The sequence below is a fragment of the Notolabrus celidotus genome, chromosome 13 (genome assembly GCF_009762535.1).
Source record: "Notolabrus celidotus isolate fNotCel1 chromosome 13, fNotCel1.pri, whole genome shotgun sequence".
NCBI classification, from domain to species: domain Eukaryota; kingdom Metazoa; phylum Chordata; class Actinopteri; order Labriformes; family Labridae; genus Notolabrus; species Notolabrus celidotus.
In genome coordinates this window covers 22633766-22656643 of record NC_048284.1, presented here as the reverse complement: position 1 = coordinate 22656643, position 22878 = coordinate 22633766, and the positions used below count along the sequence as shown (strand labels likewise).

At 41.1% G+C, this 22878-nt stretch overlaps 1 protein-coding gene across 2 annotated transcripts in view; it reads right to left on the bottom strand.

The window, feature by feature from the left end:
* Nucleotides 1–5231: 5231 nt before the first annotated feature.
* The window catches only part of pak7 (p21 protein (Cdc42/Rac)-activated kinase 7), a 103052-nt gene continuing 85405 nt past the window's right edge, over nucleotides 5232–22878 (bottom strand). For both annotated transcript variants that reach the window (XM_034699980.1, XM_034699981.1), the window contains exons 3-11: nucleotides 20770–21609; nucleotides 16538–16747; nucleotides 16196–16337; nucleotides 15954–16108; nucleotides 14576–14709; nucleotides 8396–8522; nucleotides 7687–7812; nucleotides 7437–7571; nucleotides 5232–7000 (exon numbers count right to left, since the gene is read on the bottom strand). In XM_034699980.1, coding sequence (XP_034555871.1) covers nucleotides 6845–7000; nucleotides 7437–7571; nucleotides 7687–7812; nucleotides 8396–8522; nucleotides 14576–14709; nucleotides 15954–16108; nucleotides 16196–16337; nucleotides 16538–16747; nucleotides 20770–21609 — 2025 coding nt within the window. In that variant the 3' untranslated portion in view covers nucleotides 5232–6844. The remainder of the gene's footprint in view (nucleotides 7001–7436; nucleotides 7572–7686; nucleotides 7813–8395; nucleotides 8523–14575; nucleotides 14710–15953; nucleotides 16109–16195; nucleotides 16338–16537; nucleotides 16748–20769; nucleotides 21610–22878) is intronic.

The following is a 22878-nucleotide window of genomic DNA, read 5'->3' as shown; positions in this document are numbered from 1 at the left end:
GTACAAAGTTTGTGTAAATTATGAGAAAAAACACTACAATGAAGTAATAAATCAAGGAAAGCGTAAAAAAGGTGACTGATGCTCCCGTCAGTCACGCTGCAGGAATGAGGTATTGATTTTGTCGTCCTACTCTCAGCCTCCAAAGGAAATGCAGTATGAACAAGTCTAATTGAAAATAAACAGAGCATTCGTGTCAGATACACCTATTTGTTTCTGCAGCGTGGACGACATACATCATCCTCAGTCATCAAAGTCAAGAACATTAATCCAGCTTTTCACTCAGACTCACTGCGTCATCCTGAGAATGAGTGTTTTCTTCCTGAAATGTCAGCTGATGACCTTAGACTTTTTTCATCTCCTGTTTGGTGAAAACTGTCATGTTCAAATCAGACTAAGCACAGACTACTACTCCTACATCTAGACTAACCACAGCAACAGTGGAGACCATATGACCTTGATTTGTATGAAGCTCAGTTGTTACATTATTACATTAATCTGCACAATCACCTTATCAAATGTTATGTTTTGCTACCCAAGAGCTGTTTCAAATAGTCTGCCTCATTTAATGCATTGGATATAACAGTCTGAAAAAGGAACACCTCCAATATAATGCGGTCTACACAAGCGGCAACCTCCGGTCTAAAAATATGAGTCAAATACAGAAGTGTTAAAAACTGCAGTTCATCTAGGATCTGCTTGAGGCTGGCTCCAGAAGTACTGGAAACCACATACACACCAATTCAAAAAAGACGATCTTTACAGCAGAAATAAACATGTTTACAGCCTGGTACAAAAGACGAGTGTAGTCTGGATAGCTCATTTCTCGATTAGCACACACTGTACGGGGGTGAATTTTTTGAACGCGGCAATTTCAAAGATATTTAGATTAAGAGTCTTCCGATGAGAGGCACAGCTGACTTGATTGACAGACTGGAACACTGTAGCTGTTGGCTAGGAGGCTGAAAGCCCGCCTCTTTACGTCACAATTGCTCAACAGTAGCAATTTGGCTGCCACCGACGATTGGCCTCAATACTAGATCCATATTTTATACAGTCTATGGGTCTACACTACCACCGACTCCAACTCCAACACAAAAGATAAAGTATGCTTCTCTGACACTGAGATTCAAAACTGAACATTTACTATATTAGGCAGAGTTTAAATGAAAATGTTTCTTTTGCATGACATCAAACAAGTGTGCCTATGAATTCGATATCACTTTCACAATAAAAAAACAGCATTATTCAGGTGAAATGCATTTAATAACAAACGTTAGGTAAGTGATCATACTTTGATTCTTTTTTGAAGGGCAACATGAAAACAACCAAAGAAGTAATGCTCTGAAAAAAGTCTGGTCTCTATGGTGATTGCAGGATAGTCATTTAATTCATCATGTTGTTTAATTGGAGGGATTTCAGTGATTGGAAGCCTACCAGTCTGTGGTTGCACTGTGCACGAGCTTAGGCCTGAAAGCTAGCTAAAGCCAGCAGGCTATGTGCACAGGCATGGCATACGAAAGAAGGATGGACCAGACCACAATGACAATGATGCACTCTTCCATCCCAGACTCTGTTGCAGACCATGTTCCAGTGGCTTTCACTTTTTATACAATAACTCCAGTTGAATACTTTAAAATATAAACTTCCATCTTTTTTTGGGAGATTTTTTCCCTGGGGCCTTTGACTTTATTCTGTAGGACATTGAAAGGTACCAGAAAATATGGAGTGGGAAGACTGGGGTTGGGGATGGCATGCACCAAAGGGCCATAGTTTGGAGTCCTACCTGGGGCCAGTGAAATGAAGAGGGGAGGCTCTCACCCTCTGGGGCTGTAGTTAAACTGCTGCTCTTACTAAAGTGTCAATTTTTCTTTTTCAAAATCGCCTGTCCCAACTTTGACCTCACAACCTTGCAGCATGTAATACAACTCATCCCAATGTGATTTATGCTGTGATAGGAGTAGTCCTTACAACAAAAAGGCTTGACAACCCTCCTCAGACTATACTATTCTGGATTATATGATTTGGAGACACAGTCAGGAGAATGTCCAGAGAGGTGGCCAGGATGGCACTGGCCTCCCTTTAAATCTGATTGACCATCCCAAAATCCTGACCTATAGTTGCCTACTTGCCTTGTCAGAGGCAGGACCTGTGTCAAAATAACTATTTGGGATGTGTTGCAACAGGCTGCTAGTAGCTTTCTTTGCATTTTAAAGCAAATTTTCTTTGTTAGAACCTTAAACTGTGACTTTGTATAAACATCTTTTTTATTCCTCAAAGAATCAAGCCGAGAAGATATGCGTATGTGTTTCTTTTTAAGAGAGAGAGAGCCTCTTGAAAAAAGCTCCAAACTTAAAGCTGCTGTTGGTAGGAATGGGTTTCTGCTGGGTTTGTAGAAAAGGTCATAAAGCCCATCGGTACTCATCGGTAAGTGGAGTAGTTTGAGACTATTGCGAAATCTCTGCATTTTCCAATGCCTTTGTGTCAAGCAATGTTATTATTCCCCTTGTTCCCGTTATGACGGACCAATCATAGCTAATCTCCAATCCTCTATCCTGATTGGTTAAGGGGCAGCCCCTACTACGTCCTCCGAGTGGTTATGAGTCCGGCACTAACACGTCGATCTGTGTTGGGGGGCTAAGAGGAAATCTGGTTGGGAGGGATAGTGTTGACATTTGAAGTCCCTCTCTCTGAAAAGATGTACAAACAGCAGCTTTAAGCAACACATACAAAATAAACCAAACCTGATAAATGATTATATGGAATAAAAACGTCTCATGTATGTAAGTATGTACTGCATGTCTGTATGTACTGTGTGTATTTATGTATGCGTGCATGTACATATGTATGAATGACTAAATCCGCCCTGACATATTTTGTCTGGTTTATTTTTTCGGAATATTCTTCACCAACTTTTCCCCAAAAAATGTTATAGCAGGATAGGCTACATTGTTTGGTCAAGTTTGTAGATCTAAGCAATTTGAGGCAAAGTCAGGTATGTTTATAAGTTTGCTAAAATGTCTAAAAATAGAGTGTATTTTCCCCAATCAACCTTCTTGTAAGGATAGGCGATATAAGAAAACGAATGTGTAAACAGGGCAAATTTAGACCTCTGAGAAGTTTTTCAATTGATGCAATAAAGCTGACCCGAAGAACCCACATACCCACAACATTATCTTTTCAGTTAGACCAAGCTATATCAAGAAAATAAATTAAGAATCACTGCCAACTCATATTTCATTAAGAAAAACGTACCTGTCATTATTCCCATCGGCCAGTCGTTTCTTCCTGACTGGATATCCTTCATTGGAACAATGTCGTCTTCTTTTAGGTTTAGACTCTTGTGAAGCCAAACTTGAACAGAATGTTTCAGGGTCTACACTCCTCCACCGATGCTTGAAGAGTTCTGCCGTGAAGAAGAACACCAAAGACTACCGTTATGGTGCCCTCCACAGCCCTGTCGGTTTTGTGATAACAAATTCAGCCGCATGGTAATGTTTCTCAAGTAGCCAGTGTCTCCAAGCACTGTTGAACAACTCCAGACTAAACTGTCAGTAAAATAGTCAAAATGCAAAATATGGAGAATGAAAAGGTTTGTAGTCCAACTTCTACCCTCCAGCAAAGTAAAAAATTGTTGTGCACACAGAAAGACACAGGTGTAACTAATATATACACATTAATGAAGACTCTTCAGTGTTAGCCAGCAAGAACCAGCCTCTTGATGATGAAACATCTACACAGAACTGAGTCAGAAATCAAAGACAAAATATGATGTTGTGTAGCCTACATGATTTTATATCATCCAACAGCTTATTTGAACATTCTTTGGTTCCACTCCTTGTTTTAGGAGTTGTCCATACTGCACAAAAAAAAAAATGAGGAAGAAAGGCTACAGTAACTCTTCATTATACTTAAAGGTGCAGTTGGTAGGAATGGGGTAAAAAATAAAAATTTTTGTGCTGTGTTTGGAAAAAAAAGTCATAATACCCATCAGTACTCATCAGTAATTGAAGTAATTGGGCGAGAAGAGATTATGGCGAAATCTCTGTTTTCCAAAGCCTTTGTATCAAGCAATGTTATTATTCGCCTCGTTCCCGTTATCATGGACCAATCATAGCTAATCTCCCACCTTTGTCCTGATTGGTCGAGTGGTGGCCCCTACTATGTTGTCCTGATTGGCTGGGAAGCCAGCACTACTTCCTCATAGAATGCGCACGAGAAGTAGGCAAAATCTGGTGAGGGGGGTAGTGTAGACATTCAAAATCTCTCTCTGAACTGATGTTTATAACCACCTACCAACAGCAGCTTTAACTTCAAAATGTATCATTTTGCCTACTTTATCACAGGTGCTAAAAAACACACATATGTGACGTAAAAAGCCAGATACATAAGGGCATTTTTTAATGACAGCTATGGTCTTGAATAATGAATAGCAATGCCATTAATTACACCTGTCTTCGGAATTGTGGGCTATCTGATTAACTGCGGTGAAAAAGATACAATTCTGCCCTAAAAAAACTTTGTGAGATAAATTTACAGCCACTGGTGCCATTTGAAGACCACCAACACATCCATTCAGATAATATTGTATACAATTCATTTTTAAACTTTACCTTTAATATACAGTAATACTGGCTCCTGTGATTGCACTAGTCAAGGGTACTCTGTGGATGTGTTGTAATATTAATCTTAATGGTAACTCAGTGACTCCGCAGTGTTAGTTTGATCCTCACTGATGTCCCAAGGCCTCTTTGGCCTCAGTGCTGGTGCTTTTATTTACTTGGCCATCAGCAGAGGTATCTTTCTGTGAGAAAGAAGCTCCATTCTCTGTCTGAGCTAAATCAATATCCCATTATTGTGCTTCAGAGGGAAATAGCTTAGAGGAAAGAAAGAAAAATAACCTGGTGCATTACAGCAACACCCATCCATAGATGTGTCTTTCTGCTTCTCTGATCAGAGGTGAAGTTAAGGTGGAATAGTTTGAAATGAAAACTGTTGAATTTAGAGAATATGGAGGACCCAAACAACAAAGAAATAATAATAAATAAACTGTAGATGGCTGAAAGGAAGTCCCTGGAGTAATTTGACAGTGTGCTGTTTAAAAAAAATCTCTGCTTGATATGAGACACAGATAGAAGAAAAGGAAAAGGAAGAAGGACAAGAAGAAGAAAAGGAAGAAGAAATAGAAGAGGAGACTGTAGAGGGCGATGAAGGAAAAATCCATGCAACACATCTCAATGTTTTTATGGGCGTTTTTTTAATTGAAACCAGCTTCACTGATAACAAACATGCAATATCACTGTACAAGCCAACACCACAGATAAGTGTTACTCATTCAGGTCCTGACACAGCGTCAAGGATTAGCCAGCACACACGCACACACACACACTTTCAGATGTTGTACAGAGATAAACACGCTCTACATCTTTTGCTCTTTGACATACAAACAAACACACGCACACACACATTCACGTACACACAGTCATATTTACATATCACAGTGAATGATGGTTTAAAACGATGCAGGGAGGAGGATTACACTGTTCTCGCGGTTCGACCACAGATGAGGATGGCAGCACAGCTCCAGTGATAGCGAGTGTGTGTGTGTGTGTGTCTGACTGAGGCGGGATAAGGAGTGAGATGACAGTGAGGATGTGAGTAGAAAACGAGACCTTTTATCAGCGGCCTGAAATCTGCGCGGCAGGCGGGCGTCACTTTAGAAACAGGATGAGACTCCTAATAAAAAAGAAAATAAGCCTGTAGAAGAAATCTCCTCACTCAGCCTGTGCTACATTAAAATGCATGGTGTAATTACAGTATCATAAATACAGGGCTTTATAAAGAGGTCTGGGGTATTGCTTGAATGATTAGACGACTGATATCACTGCCTGCCGATGCGCTTTAAGAAATGTAAAACAAATCTCAACAAAAACAGAACAAAAGAAAGTAAACAAAAAGGCCACACTACCAAAAAATAAAACCTTCAAATCCAATAAATAAATAAATACTTTAAAACGTCATACAAAATCTGACATTACCCTTTTTTCCAACATTTAATGGAAGTTCTGTCTACAAATGTAAGATAATAAATATATTCAGTATTTTCAGTAACAGTTAGGTTTAGGTGGGTTTATTTGGGATATCTCTTATATCTTTAAGCAAAAACTGGATTATAAACAGTAGGAAAGATCTCTGCAGAAACTCTATTTAATACTGCTCATATCACAATGGTTACGACACGATAAAATACTGCAAATTATCAAAACTGTACAGAAAAACTTACAAGTTTCTCTAAAATACATTTTCACTGTTAGTGTGTGAGAAGAGAGAGAAGCTCGTCCCTGTTCCACCAGCGGAGCAGCAGCCCGTCCTTCAACCGGAGCGACAACACAACAGTTATTACCGGTCAAAAAAAAACCTCTTGCTGATTGTTCTGCAATCTACTGCTCTGGTCTGGAGCAGAGCACTGAGTCCCAGCGTCCATCCACCCATCAGCAGCTTGCACCTCCTCTCTGACGCTCCTGCTGATGGTTACTTCAAGTCTACATGGAGCTGAAGGCTCAGCCCAGGAAGAAAGAGGACTAGTGAAGTCGACTCTGCATCTCCGGTTCAAAGTTTCAAAATGGTAGACAATATTTTCTTCTTTTCTCTGTGGTGTGTTTTTTAATTGTTGTTCTTAGATATTCCTTTAGCTAATCTACGTCACGGTTACAGGTGAGTGTCTGTGGGGCTCCACCTAGTGGTGGGGTGTTTTGGCTGAGTGAGGGCAGTACCACCCTGGTTGAAAGTGTATGTATGTGATTTTTTTTCTTTTTTTGTTTAGAGGAGGGCAGTTCAGCCTGGCAGGTCAGCGGTGGCGATAGTGTCTCATCAGAGGGACGATGCATGAAGGAGGTCCAGACAGCTTGAGGAAGGGGTGCTGGAGGAGTTCCTGAGCCGTGGCTCTCTGAGACGGCTCCCTCACAAGCATTAGGTCCAAGAAGGAGCGCAGCACCGACGACACCTGAGGAGGTAGGGAAATTATTTGAGTCTGAAGACTGAAGACCACGACAAGTCTCAAGCAGCAACCCAGAGAGAAAAACTCACAGAGATTACAGTTAGGTCAATCGTCCTGCTGATGGCTGAATTAACATTTAGTGAATGCTTTTATATCAATCAAGCCGCTTTGATGCATTGTATTGTTTAATCAAGAAAAGACTAAGAACAGAATTGACCAGATATAAGACCACTATACATGTTTTTCTGTTGTTATGAATGCTGATCATTTAGTAAATTATAAAAACATTTACCGTTTTATAAAAGCTTTTTTGGATGACAGACTAGATCATTTCATCAAAATATAATAATACTTTTTTATGGGTACATGATTGCATTTTGGCTTCATGATTTCTTTCTACCATGCCTGTTGTCTATAAACCCACTATCAAACACTGTCTCACCTTGTGCGACTCTTTTAGCCGTGGCGGCAGGTTGTCTCGTATTCTCCTCATGGCCTGCAGAGGTGGTTCATTAAAGTAAGGGGGCTCTCCGTCCACCATTTCAATCACCATGATGCCTAAAGACCAGATATCCACCTGACAAAACAAACTGGATCTTGAGTCATCAAAAAAACAACAACATATAAACTGTTCATTGAAAAGTCTCTCTTTCTCTTGAGCCAGAAATTAAAATCCATTAGTGTGTCCTCACCTCAGTGCCATAAGGTAGTCTAGAGATGACCTCTGGTGCCATCCAGTAGGGCGTCCCCACCAGAGACTTCCTCTTGGGCACCTCTTTGGAAACTTGGGCACAAAAGCCAAAATCTGAAAGCTTGATCTGCAAACACAAACAGAAACACAGTGCTCCCTTCAGGTTCAACATCATGCAGGTGTGAGGACTTACAGTACAGACTGTTTTAGATCACAACCTCCTTGTTTGGTGCTGAGAAGTGCACTGACCCTTTGTGATGGAGAGCTTTCATAGAAGACACTAATCTCCTGTATTAGTGGTTAATTAGCCTTCAATTAATCACGTCTTATCGGCTCGTTAGGAGGCGTTAGGCAGAATTTAATTACTGGGGCACGAGTGGTAATTGATGATGATGAGTTTCTGGCACTGGATGGTGACAAGTGCCAGGAGTGACACCCATAGAGAAGGTCAGTGAGCGTGTGAGAGTGTGTGTGTTGGACTGAAATCACCAGAGACAGGAACAAGGGTTGAAGTATTAGTTATTAACGAGAGGGATATTAATAAGATCCAAGTTTTAGCAGGGAATCCTCAGGATTGAACAATGCTCTATATGGTGGAGTGTGATTAAGTAGTGTATCTAAACACACACACACACACACACACACACACACACACACACACACACACACACACACACACACACACACTCTCTCTCTTCATGTGTACTTACCCTGCCGTCACTGGTCAGCAGGATGGAGTCGCTCTTTATGTCGCGGTGGATGACGCCCTGTGTGTGCAGGTAGGACAGAGCCCTCAGCACCGACAGACACACTGTAGCTATCTGCTCCTCGTTCATTCTGTGATAGGGGCACACAGAAACACACACATGGATATGTGGCAGCAATGACTAAAAGAGCAGAGAGCCACACTTGACATGATGAAATGTACTAAGTCCCAAAAAATCTTGAAAAACAGAAGAATGGAAAAACTCCCTGAACGAAAATCTAAAAACATCACAATCCAGATATTGGAGGGAGTTTGCCTGGAAAGTAAGTATGAGGTATTTTACTACACCATTTGAAAAAAGTAAGTACTCCCCCTTTAAAGGCTCTGATTGCTGGAGAGGGTGCGGAGAAACAAAAGAAAACCACAAAAACAATGTTTTTACGTGTCCAGTTTTAGTCTCATAGTGGAAAGAGGTGGAGAATGCATTTATTGATATTTTTTAATTAAAGGGACATCTAATTTTGAAAATTTCTTAGGCATCAACTTATTAGAAGCAATAAGTAAACCTGATAGGCATCTTTTTAATATATTATGTGTGACTGCTTTGAATCAGGTGACGAGGACAAGGAGACAACAAAGTCCACCTAAAATTAAATTATGGTTAAAGACAAATTGAACGTGCATTAGAAGATGAAAGCATAATTTATACTATTAGAGATGATGTGGAAAAAATAGTTAAAACTCTACCCTAAAAACCAAACTTGGCAGAATGTACAACTTCATAAACTTACATCAAGAATAGAAAAGCACTAGACCACCCCCTTTTTTATTTGTATGTATTTATTTATTTATTTTTTATTATTTGTATTTTTTTTTTTTAGCTTTGTTCCTTTTTTCTTGTACTGTGTTATTATTATTATTATTATTATTATTATTATTATTATTATTATTATTATTATTATTATTATCATTATTATTATTATTATTGTTATTATTATCATTATTATTATTATTATTATTATTATTATTATTATTTTATTTATTAATTTTTTTGGGTTGTTTTGAGTTTGGCTTTTTTACTATGTCATTTTTCATTTAAAGTTTGTAACAATATGGGGAAAAAAAGGCAATGTACTTGAAAGTACAGTGATCTAGAAAGTTGAAATTGTTCTCCGTGCAATAAAGTAATAAAAACATTTAAATATAAGAAAAAGAAAAAAGGAAAACATTCATAAAATTCCTAATTTAAATGTCTACTCATTTGGCTACAATGTTACAATGTTGCAATGTCATTTAGCAGACGCTTTTATCCAAAGGGACGTAGCGGCATTGGCTACAATGCCGTTTCATGCAACTTTTGTTATGACAAATCAATGCATTTATATATTGGCATAGTGAGCATAGTCTGAGTATTTAAATGGAACAGCGAAGAAAAGGGTCATTTATTTATTTTTCGTTCACTTTTTATTTTTATACATATATGTATATAAATACATTTTTTTCCCCCCTCAACCTCAATCTAATAGCAGACCACTCTAACTATGTATTTGATGAAGACTTCATGATTACTTTATTTCACATCTAGTATTTATTTTTACAGACACTACAGCTTACGACTTGATGAACTAATTTTGGAATTTTTTCACCCTTTTTTTAAATAGTTGACTTATCTTTAATCTTCATTCATTTCCAGTTAAATGTGTAGTTTAATCCATGTTTTCTGTATTTTTTTTCGGCAGTTTGTCTCTCTCTGCAGCAGTAAGAGAAATGAGGAGGTACAGTAAAAGTAAGCCATGTAGACAAGCTGTTAGTGAGGAAATTGTTACAGATATTTTGTTCCCACAGATACTAGTTTCCTTTATATTCAGGATGAAGAGATCTATTTTTGACAATTTGTCACTGAAGGTAATTGTGTGAGAAAGGGAATGACATGGGACCTACAAGTGTTTGTGTTCATTTGGATACATAAGGCAGATTCCACTTAAGATACAGTGAGAATTAAGCCAGAGTTCTTGGAGGTAGAACTGACTGTTGTTTTTCAGGCTGCAGCACAGTGAAGGTTTCAGTCTTCCCTGTAATTTTGTAGAATTATAGAGATTACAGTTGAACAGAACTAAAAGTGAGCAGAAATCTCCCCGTCGCCCGCAGCGGCTGCAGCCATGATGTGCAGAGCGAGCAGGAGGGTCCCATATGGAGAGCCGGGGCAATGCAGTGCGACTGACTGAACTCAAACTCACAGCTCCACTGAACATTTAACATCCAGACCCAGCTGGCTCGTCCAGGCTGTTTGAGTGTGTGAGCACTTCACATACAGTACATGTGCAGGGAAAGAGACACTCATTTGCAAGTATGTGTACATGAAGTCCACACAGAGCAGGCCTAAAGTTGGATGACACACATACAAACACACACAAACACAGCTCACTCTCTTCACCTTAACTCAGATTTTGGACTTACAAACTTTCATTATAAGGAACAAACCCCCCCCTCCACACACACACACACACACAGATACAGATTGCAGCAGATTTCCCCGTCACACATGTATGCATTTACAATCAAAAGAGATGAATGTGTTTTTTGCTAATGAGAAAAAAACTGGCTAACTCAAAATGAACCTGATAGAGACATGTATAAAAAAAAATAATTTACTTCTCATCACCCTCCCTTACATCACCCCCCTTCATCTCTTTCTCTCTCAAACACCCACACTTTGATGAACACACACACGCACACACAAAGCATACTATTGAGGGGAAAACAGGATCAGTGAAATAGAAAATTGTTTCAAACACAAAGTGGAAAACAATTTTAATGAGCCTGAAAAGGTAGCCAAGGGGAGGAGAATTGCACACACACGTGCACACACCAGCACAAATGCATATGCTTTTGCACTTACATTGGATAAAATCTGCGAAGTGTAGCTCATTAACAAACTCTGAAGTATAATTGAAAATTGAACGTGATAGAAATAGTTAAGGTACACAGACGCCCACTCTGCTGCTGCTGACTCGCCTGTGTATGCATTTGTTCATGTTTCTCCGTGTGTGTGTGTGTGTGTGTGCGCGTGTGTGTGTGTTTGCTGCCAACAACCCAGCGACCTGATGAGGCTTGCAAGGCAGGCAGCAGTTATTTCCACAACAAAAGGCTCAACAGAAATAGCGCAAAGGTTACACCTGGACCAACACAGCTGAAATTACAGAGAAAAAAACAAGCTGCTATATTTGATGCATGATAACCTTGGATAAATATAAAGCCTATAATAAAACTGAGTAGGCAATTTTTGTACATACTTAAATCAAAAATTACAAAATTACACTGTTATGACATCTCCACTCTTATTTTCAAGTTATAAAACATGCTTTTTGTCTTATGCAAGAGAAGAAATAGAAATATTTACATTTACCTCTTTTCACAAACTTGTGAAAAAAAGAAAAGGAGAAATTTCAAAACAGAACATCAGTGCCCAATAATGTCTTCTTAAGTGAAATGTCCATTAGTGCCACTTAAATGACTGGTGCATACTAAAACTCTGTCTGTCACACACACAGACACACACAGAACACACAACAGGCCAACATCTGTGTGGGAGATGGTTCAAAATATTCCACGGTAGCAGCGGTGCTCAGCCTCACTAAAGCGTGTTATTAGCATCCGACACCGCGCAGCGCTAATGCTGACACTCCACGCAAATGACTGTAATTAAACACCAAGCACAAAGTAAGCTTAAAACAATGAGGCGGCAGCTCAGAAACACGACTCAACAACAGAGAAGCAATTAGGAAAAGTTGGAGAACAATAATCCTCAAACAATCAAACACTGGAGTGGATTACAGACCATCTGCTTCTCTTACTGCTCGTCTTCTGAGATCATCCTTCTTTGTAAAGTTTCGGATGCGCAGGGCAAACTACTTTAAATGGGCCCACCATTTTTGAACAGCATATCTTGTGTTTCTGGTTACGTGTTAAACCAACCTCAAGTCAAAACCATTACCACAAAGTCTCATTCATGTTGCCTTTTACAGATTTTTAATAAAATATGGAGGGAATATGGTTACTTCTTTCATCTGTCTCCGAATTCATACACTGAAGCCAAGTCAACACAGCTGATAATGACACACAGGAAAGTGACTTATATAAAGCTGTGACCTTATTTTTGACATTGTAAAAATACAGTATCAGTATTTTATTTGGTCTCTCATCTGATTTTATTCTAGGGTATAAAGTCTGTCTACATCATAACTCATCCAGTTGTAAAGGAAAAGTTTGTTATTTTGGGGACTTACAAGCTCTGTTGCTGAACCGAGCGACCTTGTGCCTGTCTGTTCAATATGAAGCTAAAGCCAACAGTCATTTAGCCCAGCATAGCTTAGCACAAAGGCAAGAAAACAGGTAAATGCATGTCAAGCTTATCTTGCTCAAACAAGTCTTACTCCTGTACCAACACATCTAAATCTCATTAAGCTGGTTTTCTGACAACTTTATGACAAGCTGGTCACTTTTAGGGCAGCTCTTTTTTTTGCGCCTGCAGCCACAACAGCTTCGATAGCTCACTGTTTCTACGTTTCAAAAAGGTTGCTTTTATTAAATGACAGTTTGCAATGAAAATGTTAAAAACAAAAGGAAATAATTGTGTCATGGCATTAGAAACTCTAATTTCTAGCTCTAGACCTGGAAATTCCACCCATGAAAACCTGAATAAGTCTGTCCTCCACCATTGTTGTTGAACAAGTTGATATCAGAAGTGTAATAAAATATGGACGTAGTATTCGTGACATCATCCATCTGTTTCTGAAGAGCTGTTTTGAGGCCAATTGTCGGTGGCAGCCATATTGCTGCTGTCGAGCGAGTGTGACTAAAAGAGGCGGGCTTTGAGCCTCCTGGCCAACAGCTACAGTGCTCCCGCCTGTCGATCAAGTCAGCTGTGCCTCTCATTGGAAGACTCTTAATCTAAATATCTTCGAAATTGCAGCGTTAGAAAAAGATTCCTACAGTGTGTGCCGATCGAGAAATGAACTATCCAGATTACACTCCTCTTTTGTACAAGGCTGTAAACATGTTTATTTCTGCTGTAAAGATCGGCTTATTTAAATTGGTGTGTATGTGGTTTTTGGTACTTCCGGAGCCAGCCTCAAGCGGATCCTCGATGAACTTACCACCTTTTAGACCAGAGGTTGATGCTTGGGTTAGACATATTGCGGTTAAAATGCTGAACTGCACTGGTGAAAAGGAGTGTCTCCAGTGCAAAATATGCTGTTAGTGGACACGGGCCCTTATGCATCTCCCTGAGCTTTAAAGAAACTAGTGGGTGGATTGTGTTGCTTTTTGACACTGCTAGGCTAATCATTACCCTTTACAGGTCTTATTTATGGGCTCAAAGTCTCCTAGTTCATTATAAAGAATGGCTTTTTCTGATATCGATGAACTGATTTATTCATTTCAGAAATGTAAATTTCTCTCTAACTGCATCAAAAGCAGAGAGGGTTTTGTCCCTCATAAAATATCTGTAACTGTATCTTTTTGTTGTCTTTTTGCTGCTATTGGCAGGAATGGTGTAAAAAACGTTACTTCTTTTCTGCTGGGTTTGGAGAAAAGGTCATATTACCAACCGGTACTCATCTGTTAGTGAAGTAATTTGAGATTATGGCGAAATCTCTGTGTTTTCCAGTGCCTTTGTATCAAGCAATGTTATTATTCCCCTCGTTCCCTTTATCACAGACCAATCAGAGCTACTCCCCAACCCTCTGTCCTGATTGGTCGAGTGGCTGCCACACTTAGTCGCTCTGATTGGCTGGGAAGCTACTAATTCCTTCATAGAACGTGCACAACAATCTTTTGTGGGCGGGGTTACGGCAGCAGAGAGAGGAGGGGTAGTGTTGGCATTCGAAATCTCTCTCAGAACTGATGTTTATATCATGACTACCAACAGCAGCTTTAAGTTGGTTGTACCATCTTTAGAGGATAAAGTGAACAAAATCATTATCATTGATCAGCATTCATATTGGTGCTTAGACTCTGTTACACTGTCATGCAGGTCTAGGTTTAAAAATGCATTTCACTGTTAACTCTTTGCATCTGATACTGTTGGACTATTTCTAATCCTCTTTAGGGCTTTTAATATCAAACTGCAGTGTTGGTTCAATTGAGTATCTTAAATTGTGTTTCTGTGTTTAGTTGAGGTTACCTGGTGTGAGTCACGATGTCAGTGAGAGCCCCGCCCTCAAGAAACTCCATGACAACCCACAGCTCGTCTCCCACTAGGTAGCTGTTGTACATGTCGACCACGTTTTCATGATGGTAGTCCCTCATGATCACCACCTAAAACACACACAGATACACACACAAGAAAGAACATGAGCTATATTTTATATTCAAATATTCACTTTCTTGTATGACATTATAATTGAACAGTCACATGATACAGAGCTATAACAATATTTATGAAAAATGTACATATAAATGTATTATCATCAAAATGATTAAATCTTCTATTTTAAACAATTAGTTTAATTTGTTTATTTAATTTCAATTATGTTATCAATATAACTAATATGAACATGTTCTGGAGGCTTAACTGTAAAAGGGTTAAATCCAGGGATTAATAGGATTACACAAAGCAAATTAGTTCCCAACTGAACACCCACTGCTTCACATCTATGTTCACTTTAAACACACTGACATACATAAATGCATTTCTTATCTCACAGTTTTTTCTCTCTCTCTCCTTTAAACACACACACACACACACACACACACACACACACACACACACACACACACACACACACACACACACACACACACACACACACACACACACACACAGACTCAGGCCCAAAATAGAACAGTGCAATAATGCTAGATAAAGGAAATCCAAGGGTCGCCCTTCACTCAATTAATATCCTCATGCTAAACAAGCAATCTTAAAGTTTGTCTTAAATGTGATTATAATTTCAGCTGCAGTGAAAATGACACAGAGCGCAATTTTCAGTATTTAGCATACTATGAATAGAAAACGCTATAAATAAATGTGTTGCCTTAGGTTTTACAGTATGAACGGTACTTAGGATATAAATGCGATTGCAGATTTAAAAGCGTGCTGGTGGTTTGATTGCCATATATATGCATAAATGTCGTGGAATAGAGGCAAATTAATTAGTTTTTTTTTCTCATGAATAAGCATACTACTGTTCTGCTCTGGGATAGTGAGATTTAATTTTATATTTTTGTCACAAAATGAGTCATATTTAATGATGCTATTTAAACCAGCTTCATCTCTCCTACTACCTTTTTAAGCTAACAACAATTGATGACTAACGTGAGCTCTAATCTAACATTTGGGGAGTGAGGTGTCTTTTTCTGTTCAGGTCAAAGTAACCTTAAGTAACAGGATGACAACCAACAACCAGGCTCTGAATTGAAAATACTCGGATAAAAAACAAACACAACCTCAATTTTTTGTGTAAACTAACAAAACTCAGGGATGTTATTCAGTGTCTAAATTCACTGCTGTAGGTGTGAGCATGCTTGAGTTAAGTGTACTGCAGTTTAGTCCCTCGCACCTCATTAAAGAGCAGCTCTCTCCTCTGCTGTTTCCTGAGGTCCATCTTCTTCACGGCCACCTGCTTGCCACTGTGTTTCTCACTGGCAATGCACACAATGCCTGTGGAGCCCTCGCCGATTTTGATAAAGCTGTCCAGGTATTCCCGAGGGTCACCTGTACATGAACACAAACATAGCTCAATTTTGACCCCATGTACTATGTAAGGCATATTAAAATAATTTTTCATCTTCTATGTCTCACCTGGGTTGACGACCAGTTGGAGTGCTGCTCTGAACTGCTCATGTGAGACTCTGGAAGGTTGTGTGTCAGAGCTGGACCCCCAGGAAGGAGGCGGATAAGCCCCCGGAGGGATGTAGGGGGACGAAGGCTGTGAGTAGGCACCCTGTGTTTGACAAACACATACAGTGTGTCATAAAATGCATTATTCACATACCAATGTATGCAGCAAAATCATCGTCCTCTCAAAAGCATCCAAACATCAGATATTCTGGCCCATTTTCAACCTTGCTTCAATGCATGATTTGAACAAATCAGCTGTAATTATTATTGATTGTATGACTGAAGACAGAGAACATACTGTACCTGAGGGGTGTACGGTGGGCTGGGCTGAGAGGGAGGATGGTGATATGGTGAAGGTTTATAATGGTGAAAGACAGGAGGGTAGGGCAGGTGTGCTGGGGGGTATCCAGGTGGCTTGGGATGGCTTGGAGGCTGCTTTAGAGGCCCTCTGGGGTAGGTGTCACCACCTGTAACCTGGGGGCTGCCATCACGCAACGGACGCTCGTAGTCACCCTGCAGGAGGGAGCACAGCAGAATGTTATTAATATGTGGACCATCGTGGCATTGTGTTTGTATGTTACTGAACCATGTTGATGTGTTGGCCACATCAGCTTAAAGACAAGATCACACATACACTGTCAGCACTAAAATGCCAAATCCACTAGCAGGTGTGTCTGCAGGTACATTCACCTGTGACAGAGCTAACAGAACTGGACGGGAGCCATACATTATCATTACTCCCCACAATGCTCCATAGCTTCTTCATTCATCAACCAGGAGCACAGGGAGCATCCTGATCTGGGACACACCTCTCCCTTCAGATCCAAGGAACTCCTGAGTCTCCTTTAATGCAGTGAAAGCCCCCCCTACCCACGCACACACTTACAGAGTGACAGAGCAGAGCCAAACTCAGAGAGACCTATTAAAAGCTCAGTTGTATGACTCAGCAGAACTGGTCTGACTCATACTAGGTCTCACACAAATGCATCCACAAATATGAAAATCTTGAGGAAATAAAAACCCACTACTTTACAGACACTGTTAATGTACTATTTAAACTATTTGTACTCATCATGCTGATTTAGTTTAGTTTGAATGTGTTTTTTGACTGCTGCTTTTACAAATGCAGCTCCAGCAGTGCTGCGTGCGTCAGATTACCGGAGAGGAAGCGGAATGGTGAGAGAACACAAACACAAGAGTCATCTAACTTTCCATAACCAGAGGGTCTACTTCAAACCCACACAAGAAGCTGGTACACTGTAGTTTTCAGACCTGAGGTACCTGCCATTATATTGGTAAGTTAAAAGTGTGTTTTGGTCCACAGGAGGGGCAGAGTTTTCACTTTTGTACAGCTGCAGGAGGTGGAGACACTTTGTGTTCATCTCTACATAGAATTAATGGGTACAATTCATACCAATAGGTCAAAGTTAAGCCAGTGTTGCGTGGGTGCCATGTTGACTCACATTAAATCAAGTAGTTCACAGTATAACAGTGGATTACCAGGCAGTAAGTAAGTAAAAAATCGATATCCTGGCGTGTTGTGAGGGGTAAAATCAATTGTATCATAGTTTGGTTAGCAGAGGAATGACAGGGGTGACCATATCAATAAGAAATAATGTAAAGTAACCTGGCTAAAATAGTTGAATAGAACTTCAATAGGGTGATGCTGGGAGCTGCTTCCCAACTAACAGCCTGTTATCCATAGCAGCATTCTCCTATACACAAACAGCAGACCTGGCAGCAGCTGACTAATCAGTAACCAGTATTTAACATGAGGTGTAAGGATTTTTTATATGCATCTGCATATGCAGAGTTTAAAAAGAAGATCATTGTGAAATACCAAAGTATAAACACTAAAGTGTGGACAATAATATAATTTATGACAAATATATATATATATATATTTTATAAATATAAAGAGAAGTAGCATACCTCCCTTTAATGTTCATTCACCAACATATTTATTTCCCCATTAATTCTTAAGAGACTAAGAAGATAATAAAAAACTCCTCCTCTTTCCCTTTTTTTACATTTGTTTCTCTCAGTGCCAATCATTCATCCTCTTTACACACACACACACACCAACACACACATACACACACGCACGCACGCATGCACACACGCACGCACGCACGCACGCACGCACACACACACACACACACACACACACACACATGCACACACACGCACAGCATAGACAGGGCAGGGGGAGGAGTCCTGATGTGTTGGGATGGTGTATAATTACATGGTGTGAACTCTTTTAATCAATCACTCTCAGGCAGGTGTAGAGAGGAGGGAGGGAGGGGTGTAGCTGCCGGGACGGCCCCGTCTTGAGCCCCCCTATCGCTGGCCGGCACTGCTGGCTGGCTGTCAGCCAAGGGTCTCCTGATCCATGTTGGTTAAACGCGCATTAATCTGAGTTTGGCAGGGTAATCAACAACCTAACTCAACTGTGAAATTGAATTCCGCGGTGGAACATCGTTCGGCCGGTTTTATGCTAAGGCTGCAGAAAGGGAAAGTGCCGCAACATCAATTTGTCACCGAGAGCTGCGGCACTGAGCTCGCAATGCCACAAAACACAGAGAGAGAGGGAATGAAAGAAAGAGAGAGATAGATGTAGTGTGTGTGCGTGAGTGTGAGTGTGAGTGTGTGTGTGTGTGTGTGTGTGTGTGTGTGTGTGTGTGTGTGTGTGTGTGGCCAAGTCTCCATGCGGTCTACTGTTACATCCCCACCGGCTCCAAACAACAGCAGGAGAAAGACGGATTTACTTCAGCGGTGTGAGTGGGCTGAATGAGGGAGAGAGAAGAAAAGGAAGAGAATGAGAGGAGAGAGAGAGGGGTGGGTTTGTTACAGGGTCCATGAGCCGAGAAGAATAGTGATTCTTAAGCTGCGGGATGACTCCTTGTTTCTCTTTTTTTCTCACCACTGCTACAAAATCTGCAAACATCACAACACAAATTAGGGTGTTTTATTCCTGAGCCAGCTTTCACTGCAGCCTATATTTAAATTAAGAGTTGACAAAACACTAAAGAGTCACTATACTCTCAAAAGAAAGTCTGTTGCCGTTAATATGGTTTCGCATTTTCAGCTATTTGGATCAATACACAAGCGTTTTTTGTGACTTGAATCTCTGCACTCCCGCACAAACTGCACATTCAGGAATCCAAATGTGCCTCCTGTAGCAAAACGCTGCAGAAAAGGTGATAATAATAAACAATATGTGTAAAAAAAATGACCTTCTCCTGCATCATTCCCAGTCCTGCTACTCTTGCACTCTCCATCGTGTTATTTTTTTCTATGAGTGGCTATTTACTGAAGCATGCAGGTTAAATGGTTTTTCATCAAGGCACCCTGGGATCTACATCAGCAGACCCAGTTTTCCTCTCAAGCGACAGGACCTGCTGTGTGTGAAGGAGGAGGGGGATGGTTGAGGGCCGTGGCAGCAGTATGCACACCTGTATAATGGACCTAATGGGGCACTGAGAGAGTATATACAAAAATGATATGAAGAAAGTTTAATCAAAGGACCACTACCTCCACGACTTCCTGCTGCCAACAATTTTTGCCCCCACTACTTCACAACCTTTTCTCACATCTTCTGCAGTTCAGAGTGATATTATTAGTATAAAAGACTCAGCAGGAGGAGCATACACTGGAAACATATGGCTACATTACACAGCAATGATGCATGTGAGGTTTGTTTGCTCTTGTCTGTCTGAGTCTGTGTGGAGGAATCTCTGGAGTATTTCAGTCTCTCCAGCTGCTCCACTGGAGCACATCACAGGCTGCGTCAACCTCTCTTATAATACGAGGGTTTCGTTCGGAGCTGGAAGCTAAGAAACGTGACCCCTATGTAAGGTCAAGAAAATCGGTTATTTAAAGAACAATCAAAACTGTTTTTATATCTTTACTATTTTATATTATTTTCATTTTGTCAGGTACCTTCAGGTTCCCATAAGGTGATCACAGTATAATCAATCTTATTTCACAGTTGTTCCCAGTTCTGCTCCCTTCTGGTCATGTCTGCCTTGATTTCATTTTGCCCTGATATTTATTTTTTTCTTTTCTATCTGCTCGTATCGATGTCACTGCCTCACTCTTTCCTCTTTGCTCTCTACACTTCTTTGCGCCCTATCTTTGTCTAGTCTCTGTAAGTCTGTAATTCAGAGCTTCCTGGTCGATGGTCAGCGTGAGCATTAATTGATTTGTGTGCAGAGAAAGTGGCTCCTCGAGAGGGGGTAATTCTGTGTGTGGCAGCACCTGCCTCCTTCAGGGAAGACTAGATTAACGGCTGACACTGTCTATCTGCCAGGAAGGCCAGAAAATAGGTATAGAGCAAGAATGAGCAAGAACAAGAAGCACAGCCAGAGAAGGAAGAAGAGTGAGAGAGATAGAGAGAGAGTGAAAGAGAGAGAGGAGAGGAAGAGGCTGTACTGCAGGTGGTGGGAGGTGGGGGATATGTGTACTGAAGTACTACAGTTGAGATGAAACACTGTCAAAGTCCTTATCACAGTTTTCATGTTTGGTGTAGTTACCTTGGTTAAGGTCTGTGAGTTGCCGAGACTCTCCGAGAGGCGAGGGTAGGTGTAGGAGCTGTATGGATGAGCCTGTGGGGGGTTCTTGAACGCCCCGCTGGCTGCATAAGGAACATTTGGCTCCTGCAGTCCAGATCCTGATCGAGACCTCTGTCTGATAGCCGGCGTGGGGCTGGTCTGCGTCACGTAAGAACTCTTAGGCCGCTTATCATATTCGTCCCGTAGGCCGCCGTAGCTCCACTCACTGTCTGGATAGTTAATCTGCTCACTGTGTAGCGAGGCTCGAGACGGTGTCCCGACTGAAGTGTCCCTGTAGTCCTGACTGGATGAGCCACCCACAGAGGCCCGGTAGTAGCCGCTGGAGCCCACCCCGCTGCCAACAGTGGAGGCCACCTCATCTGCTGAGCGCCCTTTGCTCTCCAGGTAGGTGTGGTAGTCAGGGGGAAGCTTGCCATAGTCTGATTTTTGGGGCATGGCGTCTGGATAGAAAGGGCTGCGGATATGGTGCGAGTGACCATTCTGCTTGGTGAACCGATAGTGCCTCCCAATGGCCCACTCCCCATCCATGGAGAAGTTCGGCCTGCTGGGGTCGAGAGAGAAGTCCCTACTGGAAGTGTCGAGGTCACAGGAGTAGCGGGAGTAGTAATGGTTGAATCCATTCTCCTCTGGGGCGTTAGGATGACCACTGACGGAAGGTTTGGAGCTAGCTCCTGCCTGATGGGGGCCTGGCGGGCTCTCTTTACGCAGGGAGTTGGAACGCGTTACTGAGATGTTGTCGAACTCCTCCAGCAGGCCATTGATGGAGGCGTCTTTGGGTGGCCGGTTCCCTCGAACAATAGTCTGCCAGAAGAGGGAAACACATTTACACTTCACATAAAAGATACTGTTCGGTCAGAGAGTTTCATGGAGGCAGCCCTGATACTTTGGGTTGCGGGACATTCAATTTCAGTTTAATCATTCCAGCCTGAAAACTGAATGAATGAATTGAAATTCCTTTTTTATTTCAGTTATTTAGCTGAATTCACATCAATTTCCTTGCTGGAATTTCAATTCATGTATATCAGGGCTTTGTGACAAGTATGAAATCAATCATCACTTGTTATAAATGGATGCCTGAACTGGTCATCTGTAAGAACAGCAGGCCACACAACCACTATGCGGTGTGAGTTGGGATGCAGCTAGAAAATGCATGAAGATAAATGACGGAATTCCTCAGATGCTAAAAGGAAACCAGTGGTGGATTGAAGGAGCTAATTCCTGCCCCATTTCCCTCGCAACAGATTAGCTTCATCTTCAGTGGGCTGATCGGGATGCATTAACAGTCGTGACGTTCGGCACAGCGCTCATGAGGTGCATGAGCACACCAGCACACGCTTGCACACGCAAACATGAGAAAGAGAGGGGAGAGAGTGAGCGTACACACTCACATCTGCTTCAAAGCAGAGGCAGCTCAAACATCAGGGTGCTGCTGATCCCCTCCTACCTTGTGTTAAGCCCTTTTCACGGATGCATCATGACTCATTGGGGAACCGGTGCTATAGCAGAGCTACATATATGCTGTATTTGTGGTGTTGATGGTGAGGATCACCACCTCCATCCAGTAAAAATCGTGAGAGCGATGGCAAAAACCAGACTCAGTGCTTTTATCCATCTGTCTCTGTGCCACTTGGACACTGCATTACAACTATAGACACATGTTGCGTGACTGCTGAGAGCTGAGAGGAGGATTTTAAACTCTTGCATAACCTATCCAAGAGATTTTGTGATCGGACTTAACTGGTACATTTTATTTTTGTACATCTCACTGTAATTCAGTGGTGCTTTCCAGGCTGTAAGTACCTCAAGTATCAAAACCACACAGTCAGGGTCTTGTTATTTTTATTTTTTGTTCTGTTTTGTAAGTCCTTGCATGCTTTTCTATCACGACTTTCCTTTCCTCATTTTGCTTACACCTGGATTATCAGGCTTGCTGTACTTCATGAAAGTTCCCATGAGGAATTTAATGTGTTTTCTTTAGAGCCCCTTTTTTCCCCACAAAAGTCACCTGAATACATATCAAACTTTGCTCATGTGATATTAAAAAGCCTGCAAAGTTGTATTACATACAAA